The following is a 19,447-nucleotide window of genomic DNA, read 5'->3' as shown; positions in this document are numbered from 1 at the left end:
CAAGGATGAACATCGAATTCAGTCATATCCCCTCGAGATATGGGGAAGACTATTCTAGAGTCTACAACAGTAGAGAGAAGTTGAGGAGAATTAGCGATTGTACTGGGGCCTGCTTTGTGACTGGAAAACCACGCTAGTGTGATTAGCGTCTCCAGTGCGGAAAGGGGGTGCGTAACTGTGTTCAGGGGTTACGGGTATTATATTATATTATATTATATTAATTTTTATTATTATTGAGTATTATATCATGATATTATCCTATTATTCAGTTCAGAGTACGTAGATAGGTAGTTCTCTAGTTCTATTCTCTATATTACCACGAAGTACATCCAAGGGAATTCTCCCCTGACCCAAACAGTGGAGCTCCATGGAAAAGGATACTTCAACTTGCAATGCCACTGGTCCGTGATGTTGGATCCGCCAATCACATTGCTTAATGTTTGAGGCAATCTTTCGATCAGTGGGGATCATCGTGGAAACCTTGGAACCCTTGAAAGGGTACCTGTCTGAATTTTGAATAGTTTCTGACATGTACTGTGTAAAATCAGACTTTCTCCCCTAGAAGGCCTTCTGTAATCATGTGGCGACGGTCCCAAATGTTGGGATATTCTTAGGACACGGCAAAGAAAAACACAAACAACTTTGTGGTTTCGCCCGTGCTGGCGATCCGCGGGGCCATGTTTTCCCTCCGTCCACGGGTGCCCACTCCTATTACTGGTCACTGCTCTCCACTTGGATCATGCATGACCCTGACACTTGGCCCAAAGCAGAAGTACACATGTACTCTGTCCCGAGGACAAAGTATATTGTAGGTACTCTGTACATTACTACCGTTTAGGTAGTTGCAGGATTTAACGCGCCAAGCCCGGGTATTTTGATCTTGAAGGCTCGAATAACGCGTGTGACGATCAGGGTGGGAATCAGACCAGATGCTACCCCGTATGGGGCTTCTGATTGCGAGCGGGAGAGGGACGATCATCTTGTCGCGCCGGTGCCTCAAGCTCAGACACGGATTAGGGGAGATGCGAGACAGTCTCTCGTCCACTTTCTCGCTCTCTTGCTGCTCTCCTGATGTAGTACCAATGTCAACGCATGCCCCACTTCTCCCGAAGCTGTCGCTGCAGCGCATGGGTTGGCCAGCCATGGAGTGCATCAGTTTGGATAAGAACTTGGATCAAATGGTCCTGTTCATGTGGGTCTGTGAAGCGATCGCCCCCTGTGATCCTGGTCAGCCTCATGTATACTCACTTGAAAATATTGAACAGTGGTTTCCGCTGCTTACAGAGATGGATGGCCATGCACCCAACAACCATGGCTGGAGGCACAGAGGCATTAGATAACGAAGCGCCACATACTTTCCAAATCCCCCTGCGGATGTGATCCTAAATCACCTGTCAGTCTCTGCTAGAATACGTAATGTAGATTGGAATCAGACACGTACATCGGCCTCCTGGATCAGACGCGTGCGCAGAGGTCCAACCGTAGGCAGAGTCGGATCGTGCACAGAAAGCAAGATCTGGGCAAGATCGATATACTGGTTGCCAATTGCTATAACCCCAAGCGATCAGCCGCAGTTCATAACCTAAATAACTTCCTGGAAATACCACTTCCTGGAATGTCGCCCGATACATACCATGCCATGGACACCCGTAGCGAATATCAGGGAATTGGGTTCCCACCTCCACATCTTCACCCACAAAATAAGGGTCGAAAGAGTCTGGCCGAGTCTCACTCCATTGCTGATTATGTGCCTTAAGATCTGCGTAGACAGCTGCCGAGCGAGGTCCCTCCCCGAAACAAAACACCAAAACGTGGGCACAATGAGTGATGGCTTGATTCGCCCATGCGCAATCACCCGCATCAGGGCCCAGTGAGTTAAGGTGGGAATCCAAGTCCAAGGACCTCAGCTCAATGTCTGGGGCTTGGTGGAGGCTAAGGGCATTGTAAATCTCCTGGCGTAGGCCACTCCAGTAGACAGCCTGCCGTAGACTTGGGGTTGTTGTCATCATTGAAGGAGACCGTATGAAAGCCTTTGTCCCGAAGGAGTGGCCTCGAATATCGGACCCGGCGAGTGGGACTATGAGCTTGGTCAGCGCATTCTTGACGCACCAGGGGACCGATCCATTACTCACCATCGAACTCTTCCAGCAAGCGAAGGATGACAGTAGCAGACAGTAAATCATCGTCCATCGTAACACCGTGGTCATTGAGCGCAGGGATCAACTTCGACAGACATGCTTGGTAATAATGGTCCGACACGAAAGGGTCAAACCCTGTTGTGCGATTCAAATGACGAGCTGACATGGCCAATATTGCATTGAATAATGTCTCACAGCGGCGTGCTCGGTAGGGGATATGGATGGCAAAATGCTGCTGGCGATCCGTGCAATCGAACTTTATATCATACAGTCAGACTACAGCTTATCATTTAGAACACAAGATAATCACTTACAAACGGCGCAACCTTTTCCACAAAATGTTGCAGCAAACGCGCCTCCGCGGGATCTCTCAAGGGCCATGGTCGCTGGGGTAATCGTTCAGGTGTGCCCACCGAGGGTGCTACCGAAACAGCACTACTTCCCGTATGTACTTGCTGGTTTGGGAAACCGTATTGTGGCAAAGGGGGAGTATATGAGGACCCGGGAGACACCCTTTCCGGTATAGGAATGGAGTCGGCATGACTATGCAAGCTCCCGGCAGGCGACAGGACATTGGTTGGCGTTGGGGTCGAGCTCCCCACTTGGCCGCTTCCACTTTCGAGCACAAAGTCCACTATATAACGGTCTTGTGTCAGACTAGGTCACTGGATCTCAGGGAAACGGGTGCAGAATCCAACCTCTAGGTGGTGGCCGGAGCCAAACTTGGTTGCTAGGAAACTTAGTGCGCGTTGTCCGACTCTTTGCCTGTCGAAACTTGGTTTCCTTTTTACCACGAGTGCATTCGCGACCTGTGCGAACGCATCGGCTGCATTGTGGCAAGACTCCGTCACCTATCCCAGTCAGCGGAGAGTTGGTTGTGCGGGGGAATAGGTAGTATCACATTTATGGTGAAGTACACGGCATGGATCACTGAATATAATCAGTCAAAGTCTCAAAAGCCGCTAAGATCATTTAGGTCATTGCTTACCAACATTGGGGGTTCTTCGCACCAGGCATGACGGAGATGTTGATTTTCTTCACATCCTCCGTCGGGGAAATTCCCCACTGCGGGGGATTTAATCCGGGCGCCCCAATATGTAGGTGGCGATAGAATTATTAGTACTCTTAAGGTTACCCTTGATATAACCCCGATTTTAAGGATAGTTTGTTCTAGGGAAAATGCCAATAATAAAGAGAAATGTCCATCTCTCAAATGCCGTGTAGATATGGATATATATTTTTACCGAACCATCAAATAATCCCTACGTTCTAGGAGTTGGTACAACTGAAATTTGATAGATAAAGCACCGTAGGGGCTTCAAACAAAGACTATATATTATGATGTGACAATTCTATTTTCTTGTTGCGTTGTAGCAATCGAGTCCCACTGCCGAACAATGAGATGGTGCACCCCTTGCAGATATCTCATTCATAGATCATCTTTATCTGAGACTCAAAATATCTCTGCTAATGAACACCTTGCTGAAACTGTAAAACATGCATTTCAAGAGGCTGAGTGAGATCGGAATGCAAGAAAACAACAAATATGCAAGGATCGAACTCACACGACACAATTGCAAGATCTCTGATTAATTCTAAAATTCGCACCTGGCGAAGTTCCCCAGACTAACAACTTTATTCCAAACCTTCTTTGCACACTAAATGACACGTTTTCTTGGCCTCCGGGGCAGTCGCCTCAACCATGTAGCACTGCTTGGTGTGGTTATGCCTGCCATCATGTCATTAGGCTATAACCAAGGGTTACTAGGGGGAGTTCTAACCATGCCCTGGTTCGAGTCCCAATTTCCTGAAATCGATGTGAGCAATGCCCTGCCTTCAGAGAAACACCACAAATCGACTCTCCAAGGTACCGTGGTAGCCTTGTATGCAGCAGGTGGTTTCTTGGGCGCCATCGCTTGCATTGGGCTAGGTGATATGCTTGGACGTCGACGAACTATCATACTCGCTTCAGTGACGCAATTGATAGGGGCATTCCTCATGGCTAGTTCTTTCCCCCTTTCTCAGTTGGTGGTATCACGGGTTATTCTAGGTCTGGGCACTGGTGGCCAACTAGCCACTGTGCCTATCTGGCAATCGGAGATATCACCAGCTAGCAAGCGTGGTGCGCATGTTGGGACCACAGGCATCTTTGTCTCAATGGGTCTAACCCTGGCATTACTAGTCGACCTTGGGATGTCTTATGTCGCCAACAGCGCAAGCTGGCGTATCCCAGTTGGATTGCCTATCATACTTTGCATAGTTGTGATCGTATTTACTTCTCATATGCCCGAGTCGCCTCGTTGGCTGGTCCAACAGGGCCAAGTCTCTGCTGCTCGTGAGGTATTGGCAGCCCTGAGAGACACGGAAATGGACAGTGAGATGGTCCAGAAGGATATACTGGATGTGGAATCCTCGTTAGCTATTGTCGGCGGTAAAGGGTCTTTGTGCCAAATATTCCAAATGGGACATCAAAGAATCTGCCATCGCGCATCTGTTGCAACAGGGGGATTGGTGCTGTTACAATTGACTGGTGTCAACTCTATCACGTTCTACAGTACGTTCCCTAATCTTTCAATCCCATCCAATTGCCCTCGCTCATGGATAACCAGCTACGACAATTTTCCATACCTACCTTCACCTTAGCCCAACAACATCAATGATTCTGGCGGTCATTTATCAACTTTCCGGTGTCTTTGGTGGCATTCTATGCGTGTTCACTATAGAGGGATTTGGTCGCCGGTTTCTATTGTTGTCCAGTGCGACGGCCAACACAATCTCCATGGCCCTAGTGGCTGCGCTTAGTTCCCAGTCGACAAACATCATTTCCATGCACGCAGCGGTGGTCTTTATGTTCATCTTTCACTTCAGCATGGTCTTCGGTTTTGGCGGGGTACCATTTCTCTACGCATCCGAAGTGGCGCCTCTCAGTCTGCGTACCACCATCAACGGTATCGGCTCCAGCATATATTGGGCTCTGAGTGTTCTGGTCGCCGAGATCACCCCAATCGCCTTCAATGCCATTGGGTGGAAATACTTTCTCATCTTTGCCTGTCTGAATTTTGCAATGATACCGGTTGTTTATCTATTTTTCCCGGAAACCGCAGGCCTCTCGTTGGAAGACATAGATGAGGTATTTATTATGTCCACGGGCTGGTCAGACTCTGTTCGTGTGGCCGAACAGGTGCACAGGAGATTAAATGGTCGCCAGCCCCAGGGAGATCGTCCTTTGGAGAATAAAGACAATAGAGTACCGACGGTTTGAGAGTATAAATGTTTGTTTCTGACAATACGAACGGAGTTAGGATTTGAAGGGTTTGGTCAACAAGAAATGACAATAGTTTGCCATACAAAAGAATTAAAATTATTTCTAACGAAGTAAATTTTGCGATATTTGTGCCTGAGCATGGAAGAGGTAAGCTCTTTTTACTATGGCACTACTAGGTATTTACCACTCTTCATTTATATACCGATCATGAGACTACCAAAGGATATAGGTTCCATTTTGGAATGCTTTTGATCTCATTTATGAGGTTACATATGTATACAGGAACCGTGGAAGGAATAATGACGGCAACAGCAATTCCATTTCGTTGTAATTGAGGCTTGAATAGAACTATGTATGTTCTGCTGTTTTTGTCGCCAGACTGATGAAGGAAGACACAGACAGATAACACTAAGTGTAGATGTTGGTTTAGAAAAATTCCCAATCGCTCAAGGCCTCTTTCAGGGGCTTGCTACCATCCCACACAGACTCAAGCTTCCTCTCATAGGGTGGCTGTCTCACCAAGGCGTTCAGTGCGTCTACAGAGGAACTTGGGTGTCCCCAGAGACCGGGAAATACACTCCACTAGATCAGATTCCCTCGGAAAAGGACTCTTCTAGATGGAATTTGACGAGAAGGATGGGAAGAATTGATGGAGCAGGATGTCTTCGTCCGTAAGAGGAAAGTGTAGGATACATACGAATTGGAAGGCGGGATTTTCCCTTGGTCCTTCCGCCGGAACGTATCTTAGTGGTCTTGTCCGGTTGTCTTTTCAGTGGTCTTTTTTCAGCAGTCTCCTTAAGAAAATGGGGGCTCTATAGTATTGCAGATATGATTAGTTTTAATAGAAGACTGCCCCACTGTATTCTCAGAAGGGAACAACATTGGAAAATCTCACTTAACGACGGAGGCATAAACCAGCGCCAACACAGTTGAGCAACGTAAAATCAACAAGAAATACATGAGACAACATGAGCTGACACACTAACCTCGGATGCCCTAGGATCCAAACGTCATGGAGCCTATGGCTCCCAAGGTCCTGAGCTCCGTAAATGCACTTGCATGTAAAACCCACCTATCGTCTCTGTACGATTCCTCTGATACTCCGTATGTACTACCAAGTCGATAATATTAGAAGATAATAATACATACAATGTAATAATAAAGCAATTCCAGATCTGCCAAACGTGGATGGGCTGACCGCCATTTTGCCCCGCGGAGCCTGCCCCTCCGATGTGCTGCACGGTCCAACAGAGGGCTCGTGGCATGATGTATAGGTCCACGGGGTTATTCTATAAAACTACATTTACAATGCAATTGCAATTCAATTGCAATTGGAATATAATGCTCACAGCTCTATGAGAATTCAATCACAAAATGCAGAACCGAAATACGTCACCGGGATTCGTATCCGGAAAGGAGTTTCTCGGGTCGCCAGGCACCAGGGAAACCCGTGGAAGCCGGAAGCGGAGCCCCAGACGGTAGTGGGAAAAAAAACTGGAGATTCAGGAATAGAATGGGCTAAGTTGCTGATCACGATGCATCATCTAGGTAGCTATGTACTCCGTACCTGGAGTTAGTACAAGGGAAACAAAAGACATTCGCAGTGTGCTATACTCCATATGTTGTATGCAGGAACGAAAGAATGACTACTGCGGTATCGGCTAGACCATGGACAGCCCTAGAATAGACGGTGAGATATTACAACCAATAATAAGATGAAAGCCAATTTAATAGCTCGAAGCGAAGGGGAAAAACAGAAAAGAAAAAGAAGAAAAAAGTCGAAAAGGGGGAAGCCGGGGGACAAGGGACCGGTGGACCAGGCCCCCCCGGAGACAGGCGGAGACACATAAAGTCGCCCACCTGCCACTTCCTCTTTCTCTCTTTCCTCTTCTTCTCTTATCCTCAATCCTCAATCTTCTTGCTCCGTTTATTTTAGGTTCGTATAAACCTTGTCAGCAGGTCAGATCACTTCTCTTCGAGACAGTGGTCACATACAACCGCCAAAATTTTCGCGACAAGTCTTAACTCGTGAGTTCCCCTTCTTTAGAGCTCTTAGAGCTATGATCATATAGTAGTCCAATTGCTAACTCCTCCTTAGGCGGCACCACCCGTTCAACGGCCGACGCTCATCCAACCGTGGAGGAGCATCGGACTGCGCACCCTACATCCGTTAGAGCTACGCTATCACACACACTTCTATCAATTCGCCTATTCATCCCGCTGTGAACGCAATGGCTCCTCACGCTAGCTCGGATGCTGCCAATGGCGCGCTGAACGGGTCGGTTCGCCAAGAATCTTCCCTGTTTACTGTCCAGTCCCCCAATGTCGTCTATACTGATGACGAGATCAAGTCGAAGTACGCCTATCAGACTACTGAGATCACCCGCACCGCGGACAACAAGTTGGTTGCCACTCCCAAGGCTACCAACTACAACTTCAAGGTCAACCGCAAGGTTGGCAAGGTCGGTATGATGCTGGTCGGTTGGGGTGGAAACAACGGTTCCACCGTGACTGCTGGTATCTTGGCCAACCGTCGTAACCTCTCCTGGGAGACCCGCGATGGCAAGCAGACCTCCAACTACTACGGTTCTATCGTCATGGGCTCCACTGTCAAGTTGGGCTCGGATGCTAAGACCGGCGAGGAGATCAACATCCCCTTCCACGACCTGCTCCCCATGGCCCACCCTAACGATCTGGCCATTGGCGGTTGGGATATCAGCAGCATGAACCTCGCCGAGTCCATGGACCGTGCTCAGGTGCTGGAGCCCACCCTCAAGAACCAGGTCCGCAAGGAGATGGCCGAGATGAAGCCGCTGCCTAGTATTTACTACCCCGACTTCATCGCTGCCAACCAAGAGGACCGTGCCGACAATGTCATCGAGGGTGACAAGGCCTGCTGGGCCCACGTTGAGCAGATCCAGAAGGATATTCGCGACTTCAAGGCCCAGAACGGCTTGGATAAGGTGATTGTCATGTGGACTGCCAACACTGAGCGGTACGCCGACATTGTCCCCGGTGTCAACGACACTGCCGACAACCTGATCAACTCGATCAAGGCCGGTCACCTCGAGGTTGCTCCTTCCACCGTGTTCGCTGTGGCTTCGATCCTTGAGGACACTCCGTTCATCAACGGCTCGCCCCAGAACACCTTTGTCCCTGGTGCTCTTCAGTTGGCCGAGCAGCGTCGTGCTTTCATTGGCGGTGACGACTTCAAGTCTGGCCAGACCAAGATGAAGTCTGCCCTCGTTGACTTCCTGATCAACGCTGGTATCAAGCTCACTTCCATTGCCAGCTACAACCACTTGGGCAACAATGACGGCAAGAATCTGAGCTCCCAGAAGCAATTCCGCTCCAAGGAAATCTCCAAGTCCAACGTTGTGGACGACATGGTCGCGGCCAACCACATCCTCTACGAGAAGGATGAGCACCCCGACCACACTGTCGTCATCAAGTACATGCCTGCTGTCGGTGACAACAAGCGTGCTCTGGATGAGTACTACGCCGAGATCTTCATGGGTGGTCACCAGACCATCAGCTTGTTCAACATCTGTGAGGACTCGCTCCTGGCCTCGCCCCTGATCATCGACCTAGTTCTACTCGCCGAGATGATGACCCGTATCAGCTGGAAGTCTGACAGCGAGGGTGACGACTACAAGGGCTTCCATAGCGTTCTGAGCATTCTCAGCTACATGCTCAAGGCTCCCCTGACCCCGCCCGGTACCCCCGTCGTCAACGCCCTGGGCAAGCAGCGCTCCGCCCTTATCAACATCTTCCGTGCCTGCGTTGGTCTCCAGCCAGAGTCCGAGATGACCCTTGAGCACAAGCTGTTCTAAAGGACGTTGTCCATGCTTCCCTAGTTTGATCATTTTGCGCGCCAACTACAGTCACTCGTTTAACAATACAAGCTTACAAGCCTAAACATACTACAACCATGCTTCCTATTGATAAATTCGTAGTTTTCATGTAAGCGTATTCTCATTCTCTAACCAGATTCATATGTATGTATGTCTATTCATTGGTCCGACCAAGCTCGGAGTAAGCATTCAAAGCCAACTGTCCACCGAGGTGCGCATACAGGATATTTCCCCCTTGATCTCCCCACGACGAATCATATCCATCATGCCGGCAAAGCTCTTCCCTTCATAGACAGGATCAGTAATAAACGCCTCCATCTTCGCCGCGTACTCAATCGCATCCCAAGTCTGACGATCAGGAACACCATAGATACCAGCATGGTACCGATCATCAAGAATAACATCATCCTCCGTAATATCATCCTCACTAAGCCCAATCTTAGCAGCAGTATTCTTCGCAATCCTCAAAACCTGCGCCCGGGTCGCCTCAACCGTCGCCGAAGCATCAATCCCAACAACCCTCCTCTTCGCATCCGCAGGATACAACCGCTCAAGCAACTTAAACCCAGCAATCATCCCGGCAAAAGTCGACCCCGTAACAGCACAAACAAGCACCGTATCAAAGAAAACCCCCATCTCCCCCTCCTGCTCCCGAACCTCAAACGCCCACCGCGCAAACCCAAGTCCACCAAGCGGATGGTCCGACGCCCCAGCAGGAATATAGTAGGGTTTCTCCCCATCACCCCTCGCCTCCTCCACAACCCTCTGCACGGTATTCTTATGCTCGATCCCGAACCCGGACGGGTCGAGCCGCACATCCGCGCCCATCAGCCGCGACAGCTGGATGTTGCCCGTGCTCTCGTAGCCCGGGTCTGTCCAGTCGACCCAGTGCTCCTGCACGAGACGGGCTTTTAGGCCCGAGCGTGCGGCGACGGCGGCGACTTGGCGCGTGTGGTTGCTTTGCACGCCGCCGATGGAGACGAGGGTCGTGCAGCCTTGGGCTTGGGCGTCCGCGAGTAGATACTCTAGCTTGCGGGTTTTGTTGCCGCCGTAGGCGTAGGCGGAGTTTAGGTCGTCGCGTTTGGCGTAGATTGTTACCAGGGGGTGGGGGTTGTTTTTGGCGAGATCGGCTGTTGTGCGGGGGAGGGGGTGGATTGGTGAGGGGCCTAGGAGGAGGGGGTTCGGGGGATTGTGGAGAAGGGGGTTGGGAGGGTGACTGGGTTTGGGTCTGTCATTTTGGGTATTGTAGGTGGTATGGTTGTTGTTGTGGTGGTTGTGGTGCTGGTCGAAAGACTTGCTCTGAAGTATAAGACGAGTAAAGCAAGAGTGATAGACAGAATGTAGAGAGGATTTTGAACGAGTTCGTTCTGTACACCATGATGTCCAGGACTATATACCCCCCCGCAAATATCACCGCGGGCATCGCCGCGGCGAGGGGAGTTGAGAATGGGGTCTGATAACACAAAGCAGCCCCTCCTAGACCCATCAGTGCATGAATCACGCTATGTGCGGGCAATTCACCACCTATCACAGGTCACCAGCAACGTTATTCCGAAGTAGAACCGAGACTGGGACCTCTATCTGTTGCTCGTTGGTGTGGACGCGGTGGGGATTTCGGACCCTCTCCGGCAGGAGCATAAACTGAACGGTATGTTTGACTTTGTTCCGCGGCTATTGTTCTAAGTGGAGCATGCTTCGTGTTTAGAAGGCTTAGGCTACCCAAAAGGAGAGGAAGAGAGAACGTCGGAAGGAAATATTAGACGTTAACGGCCGCTAGTTAACTTAGGCCCTAACATTGAAGACATTCGGATGCCACGGTTATGCGGCTTGTATTATCTATTGATCTACAACGGTGCTAACACGTATCTTCCTGCAATTGCATTTAACTGATGGCTCCAGGGACATTATTGCTTTAGGCATTATTGCTTTAGGCAACCCATTGAGCTGATGTCAGTGTTTACACATCCGAGGTCACCCTCAAGGTGCCGCGGGGTTGAGGACCTTGAAGACAACCTCAGACCTACAAAAGTCCATACACCCCCAATGCATTGCACTGTTATATAGAAAAATTCGAATCCAAGAAATAATTAAAGTCATATTTCACATCAGGTATTTTATATCGACTGCCAAAATATTGCGCCTATTGCAGGTCGACGACGCAACGAACACAATCACCCTCCTTCATCTGATCGAAAGCGGTGTTGATGCCATCCAACGACTGGCGGTGAGTGATGAACTCGTCCACCTTGAGCTCGCCGTTGAGGTAGTCGTCGACCAGACCGGGCAGTTGTGTGCGACCCTTGATGCCACCGAAAGCACATCCCTTCCAGACACGACCGGTGACAAGTTGGAATGCTGCAGCAGGTGTTAGACGAAACGAATATACACTGGGAAGTGAAGAACAGCGGGGTTAACTTACGGCGAGTGGCAATCTCCTGACCAGCAGCAGCCACACCGATGACGATACTCTCACCCCAGCCCTTGTGGCAGGCCTCGAGGGCAGCGCGCATGACACCGACGTTACCAGTGCAGTCGAAAGTGTAATCACAGCCACCATCAGTCATCTCAATCAGGTGCTCCTGGATGGTCTTGCCGGCGAGCTTGGTGGGGTTAACGAAGTGGGTAGCACCGAACTTGCGAGCCCAGGCCTCTTTGCCGTCGTTGACGTCGACAGCAATGATCATACCGGCCTTGTTCTTGACCGCACCCTGCACAACCGACAGACCGACACAGCCGACACCGAAGACAGCGACGTTGGAGCCCTCCTCGACCTTGGCAGTCACGACAGCAGCACCGTAACCGGTGGTGATACCGCAGCCGAGCAGACAGGACCGATCGGTGGGGATCTTAGGAGTGACAGCGACGACCGAGATATCGGCAACGACGGTGTACTGCGAGAATGTGGAGGTACCCATGAAGTGCAGGAGGTCCTTGCCGCGGGCCTTGAAGCGGGAAGTGCCATCCGGCATGACACCCTTACCCTGGGTAGCACGGATCTTACCACAGAGGTTAGTCTTGCCAGACTTGCAGAACTTGCATTCACGGCATTCGGGAGTGCTACAATTGTCTTGTCAGTGGACTGTCATGCCGAGATCGGAGCCGAAAACATACTAGAGAGCGACGACGTAGTCGCCCACATTGACGGAGGTCACACCCTCGCCGATGGACTCGACAATACCGGCACCCTCGTGACCGAGAACAACTGGGAAAGCACCCTCGGGATCCTTGCCGGAGAGAGTGTAGGCATCTGTGGGATGTCAATATGTGTTACGCTGATAGGGTCGGAGTTTGTTTCGGCGTTTGTTTGATTTTCCGTGCAGAAGGCGGGGCTGATGGCGGGGCTTACCGGTATGGCAGACACCAGTGTGGTGGATTTTAATGCGCACCTCACCAGCCTTGGGGGAGCGACCTCGACGTCCTCAACGGACAGAGGCGCGCCGGCCTCCCAGGCAATAGCAGCCTATCGATTGTTCAGCACTCATGATTCACAGACGTGAGGTGTCTTGGGCGACGTCATATGTGCGGGGCGGTCGGATCGAACTTACCTTGCAAGTGATTGTCTGCAGATTTTCGAGTCAGCAAGATTATTCAATTAGGGAAAATCAAGAAAGAAGGCCGAGTAATTTACCTGTCCTACTGTGCTGGCCATTGTGTATGATTCCTGAACTAGAAGATTGTTAACAAAGTCCGGAAATGCCAAGGAAAAAAAATAATAAGACTCACATCAAGAATACGATGGTTGAGGAAGAAGAGAAGAGGAAATGACGGGCTTTTGAAGGACGGGGGTGGGGTGGAGCCGGGAATGAGGGGAAAGATAAAGCACCTTTTGGGAAGTTGGAGATCCGAGTAGTTTTACAAGTCCCCTCATATTATTCTCCCCACTTGGGGAAACCCAGTAAGATAAACGCCATTTTTCGAATAGAAAGGAATATACGTGATCGGGAGTGCTCCCGAGCTCCGCGGGGAAATGCCGTAGGGGGGTATACATACCCTATCTGCCTAGGTGTGCTACATATGTATACAATATTAGCACTATATTTTGGCACATTCAATGCTGATTAGGTGCAATTACTTACACTACATTCGTTATTCTCTTCCATTTTTCTCTCAGAAGACCAGTGTTTAACAAAAGCAGCGCGTCGGGTACCTCGGAAGGCCGCATCAATCGCGGAATAGTCGATATATCCGCCTTCCGGCAACCCGAAACACCGATAATGGAAGACATAGCATTGGATTGGAAGCAAGGCGACAAGGACGACAGTGACAGAAAATACCCGACAAGCTTCAACCTCGGGTTCGTATACCAAAGTAAACAAAACAAGGAACAAGAAACACGCGCCCTCGGCCTTCACGACCGCTAAGTTGCGTTACTTGATAGCAGCAAAGGATATATCTCGAGTATGGGAAGACAAAGTCAGCTCCAGCTAAGCACTACTTTGCGAACCCGTCCAACGAACATGGCCCCGTCTCATTTCGTTATAAGTCTTTTGTATTTTGAGCCCCGGGAGAGGAGAGGTAGATATCTCCCGTGCTAGTCACTATGGTACACGGAAAGGAGCCGATCCTGTCTGCTTCCTCGCCAATAGGTCATCGACCACGCTGTCTTCCCTCTAAACATCCAGATAAAGCCACTGCCGAGCCGGACACAACCGGGTCGATCGAGCCGCCTTGCCAATCACCCAATTCATCCAATGCATGTTGCCACAATAGAAAATCGTGCTCGACAATATGTTTCTTATTATCAAAATAGACCCTTAGTTGCCTCCCATGGAGCCGCTCTGCATCATGGCAGCGTTCTGCTCCTGGAAGCGCTCGTTCAGCCGGGCGGAGCTCTTGAGGTTCTTGTCGACACAGCGCATGATGCAAGTCTCCTCGCGGTTAATGAGGGACTTGGTGGTGAAGTCATTGACACAGTCATCGAAGCAGCGCTGGACCATCTTGGAGTACATCTGAAAGAAGGGACGTTAGATCTTGAACATGGGAGAAGACAGGTGGTTGATGGCAGGCAGACGGGACCACGGGCAGGGGGATAAGCGCAGAGGCCGAGACTTTAGCAAGGAAGGAGGTACATACAGTCATAAACTCCTTCATCTGCTTCCGCTCCATGCGGGAAGCGAACTCGCGCTGTTCCGATGCATTAAGTCTGTGACTTGAGTATTAGCGGTTTGCCCAGAGAATGATCCGGAGGATCAATTGCAGAAAAAAACATGGCAGGGAAGTAAAGCGTGTTCAAAAGGAGGTACTTACCCGTCCATTGTGATAGATGAATAAAATCAGGATGGTTTGATGGTAAGATGCTTTCCACAAGTCTCCTGCCAGCTGCCAGCTCCGCTGGTTCTGAGCTTCTCGGGTGCCGGAGAAATATTAGCCCACGCGACGCATATCATTGTGCCTTAGTTACCAGGCCACAACAGTGAAACATGTCAGCTTTTGTTAGTCGTCTGGCGCGTAGGGAATTTACTCCAACTATTTTCCAGCCACATAAAATTCAAGTCTATAAAAATCCACATTTATAACAATGGCGTCAGATAGACAGGTACTCCAGAACAGTCTCGCAAGAGGTTTATCCGTTCGGAGGAATATTCCTAATCTGGAATCCCGTTCCACGTGATATCTCAACGTCACTAATATTTCTTCAACCTCACTTCATGACGCGATGAACAGCTAATGCCACCTTAATGAAGTTTTACGTGTAGGTAGTCAAAGGGTTTCGTGCCCATGGATAGAAAGTTACATCCCAGGCTGAAAAGAACCTTCTCCTTTAGTTATGTTATTTAGAGTTTTCACCGGTATAGGTGACAATATGATGTCAAAACCTCCATGTTGAACATGCATCATCAGAAGATATTTGAAAAGACCGGAAATAGACCGGAAAGAGGACTCGAGGACAAATATGATGTCTTATGTCTTTCTAGAGACTACCCTGTACCCAAGATACACTTTCCCGCAGTGGGCCAAGTGACAACGGATATGCTCTTATAAAGCAGATGGTCCGTATACTTCAACTTCATTGGCCACGTTGTTAACCCAAAGGCCAAACAAGTTGAAAAACTAGGGTAAATGAAAATCGGTACCTGGTCCGGAAGATATGAAACCCGATATAAGCGACTGATCTTCAAATCAAAAAGGGCCCCTAAAATGGTCCAACACGTTCCAGACTATCCAAGACCCGTTGGTTCCAGACTACGTCGTAGTGGCGGGGGTGCTGTTCTTCATACTAATTATGCTCCAATTCTAGAAATTCCAGAAATTCTACTAGTGGAAGATCTATATTGCAACTCCCATATAAGTATTTATATGTAGCAAATGAGATGTCCCAATTCGAAATTCCGCCCCTGTAGCCATTGTGTACCCTGTACTCCGTGCATTGATCCAATTTAATCTATATGACAGGCGACCCTGACCCATCTTTAACTTGTCCCGGGAACCTTGGGTCCTTAAATTGTTCTATTCATAGCCTATTCTCAAAAAGAAGAAAATCCCCCCTGAACAATACCAAGGTAAAGGGAATCATCTCTGTCATATGTGTTCGGCTCTTGGCTCGTGCCCCCCGACTCATTGACCCTTTCGAAACCCTGACCTTTTCAGCCCTTTCGCATCCCTTCATCCATCACACTCTCACACATACCGTCCCCTTCTCATTTTCCTCTCAACCACTTTATTCTCAGTTTCTTATTCTCGAATCCCATCTCGGCTCTTCTTCCCCTCGGAAACGTGTCTGTGCTATTTTAGGCCCAGCCCCAGGATTTCCCACACGAGGGCGGTGACGCAGGGCCCTTTCAACTTCCCGAATCCCCTCGATCGACACGCCCACTTCTCCGCGCTTGTCCGATTCCCAGCATCTTCGATTCCATCTCGAGTCGCCTTCCGGACTCGCCATGGTGACGGTCGGCAAGTCGCACCCGGGGGCTGACCCTGTCCACCCTCTCCCCACCTCACCCGATCCGGTCGGCGCCAACTCCCCGCCATCAAAGCGAGATTTAGCTTCGTGGTGGAAGCAGTTCAAACGAAGCACCAGAAAGGATGAATTGAAAGGTAAGCCATTTTTGGTGAATGCGATGTGATGTTAGAACACAGGCGACCGCGTAAATGTGTCCTGGGGCGCTCTCGGCTCGCGGCGGTTCGCGACAACCCCCTAAGCCCCCTCGTCGCACAGGGCATGGTTGCTGCAGTTAACCATGTCGGAGCTGGGACTTCGGTCGCTGTTCAATTGATTTGTTTGGGTCTTCATCGTTGCGAACTGGTATGCTGACCCGTTTATCGCAGAAGAGGCACCTTGCGGCATCTTCGGGATTGCGCTCAATGTCAGCATCAAATATGCCAATGTGGCAATCTCCTTGACCAACGACCATGGCGAGAGCTTCATTTATGGATACGTGCCCATCGTGGTCGCAAAGTGTGGGGTTTTCTTAAAAGAAAAAGGTTAGCATTTACCCTGCTGTGTTCGATGAGTTATCGCTGACCTATTTTAGCGACGGATGTGGAGGGCATTTTTCGTCTAAACGGATCAGCCAAGCGTATTAAGGACCTTCAAGAGGTCTTCGATTCCCCCGAGCGATATGGCAAAGGACTCGACTGGTCCGGATATACCGTTCATGATGCAGCAAACGTCCTTCGCCGATACTTGAACCAGTTGCCCGAACCAATCGTGCCATTGGAGTTTTACGAGCGCTTCCGTGAACCTCTGCGTATCTACCAGCGACAGGTCCTAGAAGGCAAGAATACAGCCGATGCCGATAAGTTCGATCACGCAAAGGCGGTCGAGACATACCAGAACCTCATCATCGAGTTGCCCCCATTGAACAAGCAACTGCTCCTCTATATCCTCGATCTTCTCGCGGTCTTCGCCTCGAAGTCCGATCAAAACCGCATGCCGTCGGCTAATCTGTCCGCGATCTTCCAACCAGGCATGCTGTCCCACCCCCAGCACGATATGTCGCCGGAGGAGTACAAGTTGAGTCAGGATGTCTTGATCTTTTTGATTGAGAACCAGGATCACTTTCTGTTCGGAATGAGCGGTACGGCTGCCGATGAGCAGACTATGAAAGAGGTCGAGGCAGGGATTTCACGCCCCGCATCTCATCCGACTATCCGACGATCAGTATCCAACGCCAGTGCGAACACAGAAAGTCATCGCAAGTTGGACAGCATCCGACGCAATGTCTCCGTTTCGTCGCGCAACTCCCGTCACTCCAACAACGCTCAAAGCCCAGTAACTCCCACCTCCATCACCAGCGGCGGCGGCGGTGTCCACCGAAGCAACACCTTGCCCTCAAAGATGGGCCCCGTCTTGACCTCCGCTCGTTATGCACGAGCCAACGACACTGGCTCGAACAACCCTTCCGGCCTCGCTGTTTCTCATCAGAGTTCTCGATCCACTAGTCGAACGCCATCAGTGCGCGAAGAGCCGGAGCAGGCCCAGCCGATCCCTGAGTCGATGCCTCAGGCGCCTCCTCAGGCGGTCCCTGAACAGACTCCCGAGCAGCGTCCCGAGCAGCACACCCCTAGTCGGTCGGCTACTTCATTGAATCCAGGAAATGCTTATGTGCACACGTCAACCCATGGCCCATTGCCTCCGGCAGCTGCTGAACGTCTCAGCCTTAGCGAAACTGCCAGACCGCATGAGAATCTCAACACAGCAGTCGCATCACCCCCAGTCGCTCCACCCCCACAGGTTGTCACGCCAAGCCGTGAGCGTAAACTCTCGAATTTCTTCACAAAGTCACCGCCACAAGATAGTGAAGTGAAGGAACATCGGCAGCCGAACCGCCTGAAGAAGAAGCGCATTCCCGGTAGTGCAAGCATGAGCGCACAAAGCTCGGCCAACTCCCTCCACGCCTCGAGTGTAGATCCCAGTGCGGACATTGAACCTAAGCAGGAAAACCGTTCAGGGGAAGCTGCTGTTGGCGACACCACTCCAAGACCGCCAAATACTGCGACACTCGGCAACCGAGAGAACCCTCTTGAGTCAAACCCGGCTCTCGCAGAGGGTACAACGCAACCTCACACTGACCACTCTTTGCGACCTAACAAGTCGCGCACGCCCTCCATGAACTCGCGTTCATCGTTCACTGATCAGTCTGACATGGACCAGCCTGAGGATGTCTCTCGCCACGAGAATCGTCGTAGCTGGCGGTTCCATCGGTCTCCAAAGCGCACCACGGAGCAGCTTGGATTGGGTTTCGCATCTCCACCCCTGGGGGGCGACAAATCCTCGAGCTGAGCAAAGCACCAGTTCGATCGGCAGCGGTCACTATCAAAATACGGACCTCTCTAGCCACCCACTCAGCCTGGATGCTGGCGTTCAAGGCACTTCCTCCATAGGATCAGAACCCGAGAAGAAGAGTTTATTCGGAAAGTTCAAGGCGAAGGTCGCTCAGGTTCGGGATGGTGTTAGGGATGATCGTGAGCGCACAAAGAGCCCCACCCGGTCGGAGAACGACCCTGCACTCGCCAACCAGCCTCTTTCTCCTATTGCTACAGAGCTGACAAATGGCAACTCTGCCTCAGTCGACGTCTCACGTGAACAACCGAAGGAAGAGCATATGCGCTCGCCTGTGTCTCCCTTGCCTGGCGCTGGTCTCCCCCCATCTATCCCCGAAGAGCCGCATAGCCCTGAGGCGTCGGCGGCTGTGCCTGTCGTCGACCAGAAGGAGCCCGTCGAACTGCCTGCTACCGAGTCCGTGTCTGCACCAGAGCCACCGGTGTCCCATGAAATCCTGAAAGAGACCGCAGGGCCGTCCACCTCGGCTGCTTGATCTCCTTCAAACTGTTCTCACAAATTGTTTCCTTTCTCCCACTCCTATTATTATCACGATTGTTCCTCCGTCGGTTGCACTCCTGTCTTTTATCAAGTTGTGCAGGATTTGTTTGACCATTTAAAAGGTATGGCTTATTCACGGAGCATTGGCGTTGGATGATGTTGTTTTTCTCGTTTTTTATTTTCGTTCGTGATGAATGGGCTTCGCCCTCGTTTTCGTGACCCTCTTGCACTTTCATCCCTTTGCTGTCGATTGGATGGCGTGGTGCCTTCCAAGTTCCCTCTGAATGACCCCCATGTATTCTTTATTGCGTTGCTCCCAACCCGTCTCCTCGCAATGGTCCGAAGCTTTCTTCGTATTATTAGCCCGTTTCCGGATTTCAGTTGATCACGTTGCCATGTGGAATGAATGTACGCCTGTCTCTGCGAT

The 19,447-nt window shown here is 50.5% G+C and overlaps 6 protein-coding genes across 6 annotated transcripts; 3 read left to right on the top strand and 3 right to left on the bottom strand.

Annotated features, from left to right (window-relative positions):
- Positions 1–1,085: 1,085 nt before the first annotated feature.
- Positions 1,086–3,203, bottom strand: N7489_009689 (Zn(II)2Cys6 transcription factor domain-containing protein; the record flags this gene model as incomplete). Its single annotated transcript, XM_056715439.1, has 9 exons — positions 1,086–1,216; positions 1,283–1,382; positions 1,442–1,548; positions 1,634–2,077; positions 2,133–2,394; positions 2,453–2,772; positions 2,837–2,989; positions 3,040–3,068; positions 3,127–3,203. Coding segments are annotated over 9 exons (1,623 nt in total), but the record flags the coding sequence as incomplete, so codon positions are not given.
- A 597-nt stretch (positions 3,204–3,800) lies between these two features.
- On the top strand, positions 3,801–5,400 carry N7489_009688 (uncharacterized protein; the record flags this gene model as incomplete). The annotated part of the gene is made up of 2 exons (XM_056715438.1): positions 3,801–4,692; positions 4,748–5,400. The coding sequence occupies 2 exons, from the start codon at positions 3,801–3,803 to the stop codon at positions 5,398–5,400; spliced, it is 1,545 nt and encodes a 514-aa protein (XP_056563060.1).
- Positions 5,401–7,634: 2,234 nt separating this feature from the next.
- On the top strand, positions 7,635–9,236 carry N7489_009687 (inositol-3-phosphate synthase INO1; the record flags this gene model as incomplete). Its single annotated transcript, XM_056715437.1, has 1 exon — positions 7,635–9,236. One exon carries the CDS (start codon positions 7,635–7,637, stop codon positions 9,234–9,236), a length of 1,602 nt encoding a protein of 533 aa, XP_056563059.1.
- A 210-nt stretch (positions 9,237–9,446) lies between these two features.
- Positions 9,447–12,906, bottom strand: N7489_009686 (uncharacterized protein; the record flags this gene model as incomplete). The annotated part of the gene is made up of 7 exons (XM_056715436.1): positions 9,447–10,423; positions 11,433–11,612; positions 11,677–12,314; positions 12,369–12,504; positions 12,604–12,652; positions 12,803–12,817; positions 12,886–12,906. The coding sequence occupies 7 exons, from the start codon at positions 12,904–12,906 to the stop codon at positions 9,447–9,449; spliced, it is 2,016 nt and encodes a 671-aa protein (XP_056563058.1).
- Positions 12,907–14,011: 1,105 nt separating this feature from the next.
- tim9 (protein transporter TIM9) lies at positions 14,012–14,512 on the bottom strand (the record flags this gene model as incomplete). Its single annotated transcript, XM_056715435.1, has 3 exons — positions 14,012–14,206; positions 14,331–14,400; positions 14,505–14,512. The coding sequence occupies 3 exons, from the start codon at positions 14,510–14,512 to the stop codon at positions 14,012–14,014; spliced, it is 273 nt and encodes a 90-aa protein (XP_056563057.1).
- Positions 14,513–16,135: 1,623 nt separating this feature from the next.
- N7489_009684 (uncharacterized protein) lies at positions 16,136–19,015 on the top strand (the record flags this gene model as incomplete). The annotated part of the gene is made up of 4 exons (XM_056715434.1): positions 16,136–16,292; positions 16,524–16,679; positions 16,730–18,392; positions 18,535–19,015. 4 exons carry the CDS (start codon positions 16,136–16,138, stop codon positions 19,013–19,015), a joined length of 2,457 nt encoding a protein of 818 aa, XP_056563056.1.
- Positions 19,016–19,447: the final 432 nt, after the last annotated feature.

The sequence above is a fragment of the Penicillium chrysogenum genome (assembly GCF_028827035.1).
Source record: "Penicillium chrysogenum strain IBT 35668 chromosome Unknown utg000005l_segment0_segment0, whole genome shotgun sequence".
Lineage (NCBI taxonomy): Eukaryota > Fungi > Ascomycota > Eurotiomycetes > Eurotiales > Aspergillaceae > Penicillium > Penicillium chrysogenum.
Note: the sequence above shows the minus strand (reverse complement) of the source record. Positions and strands in the feature narration are given on the sequence as shown.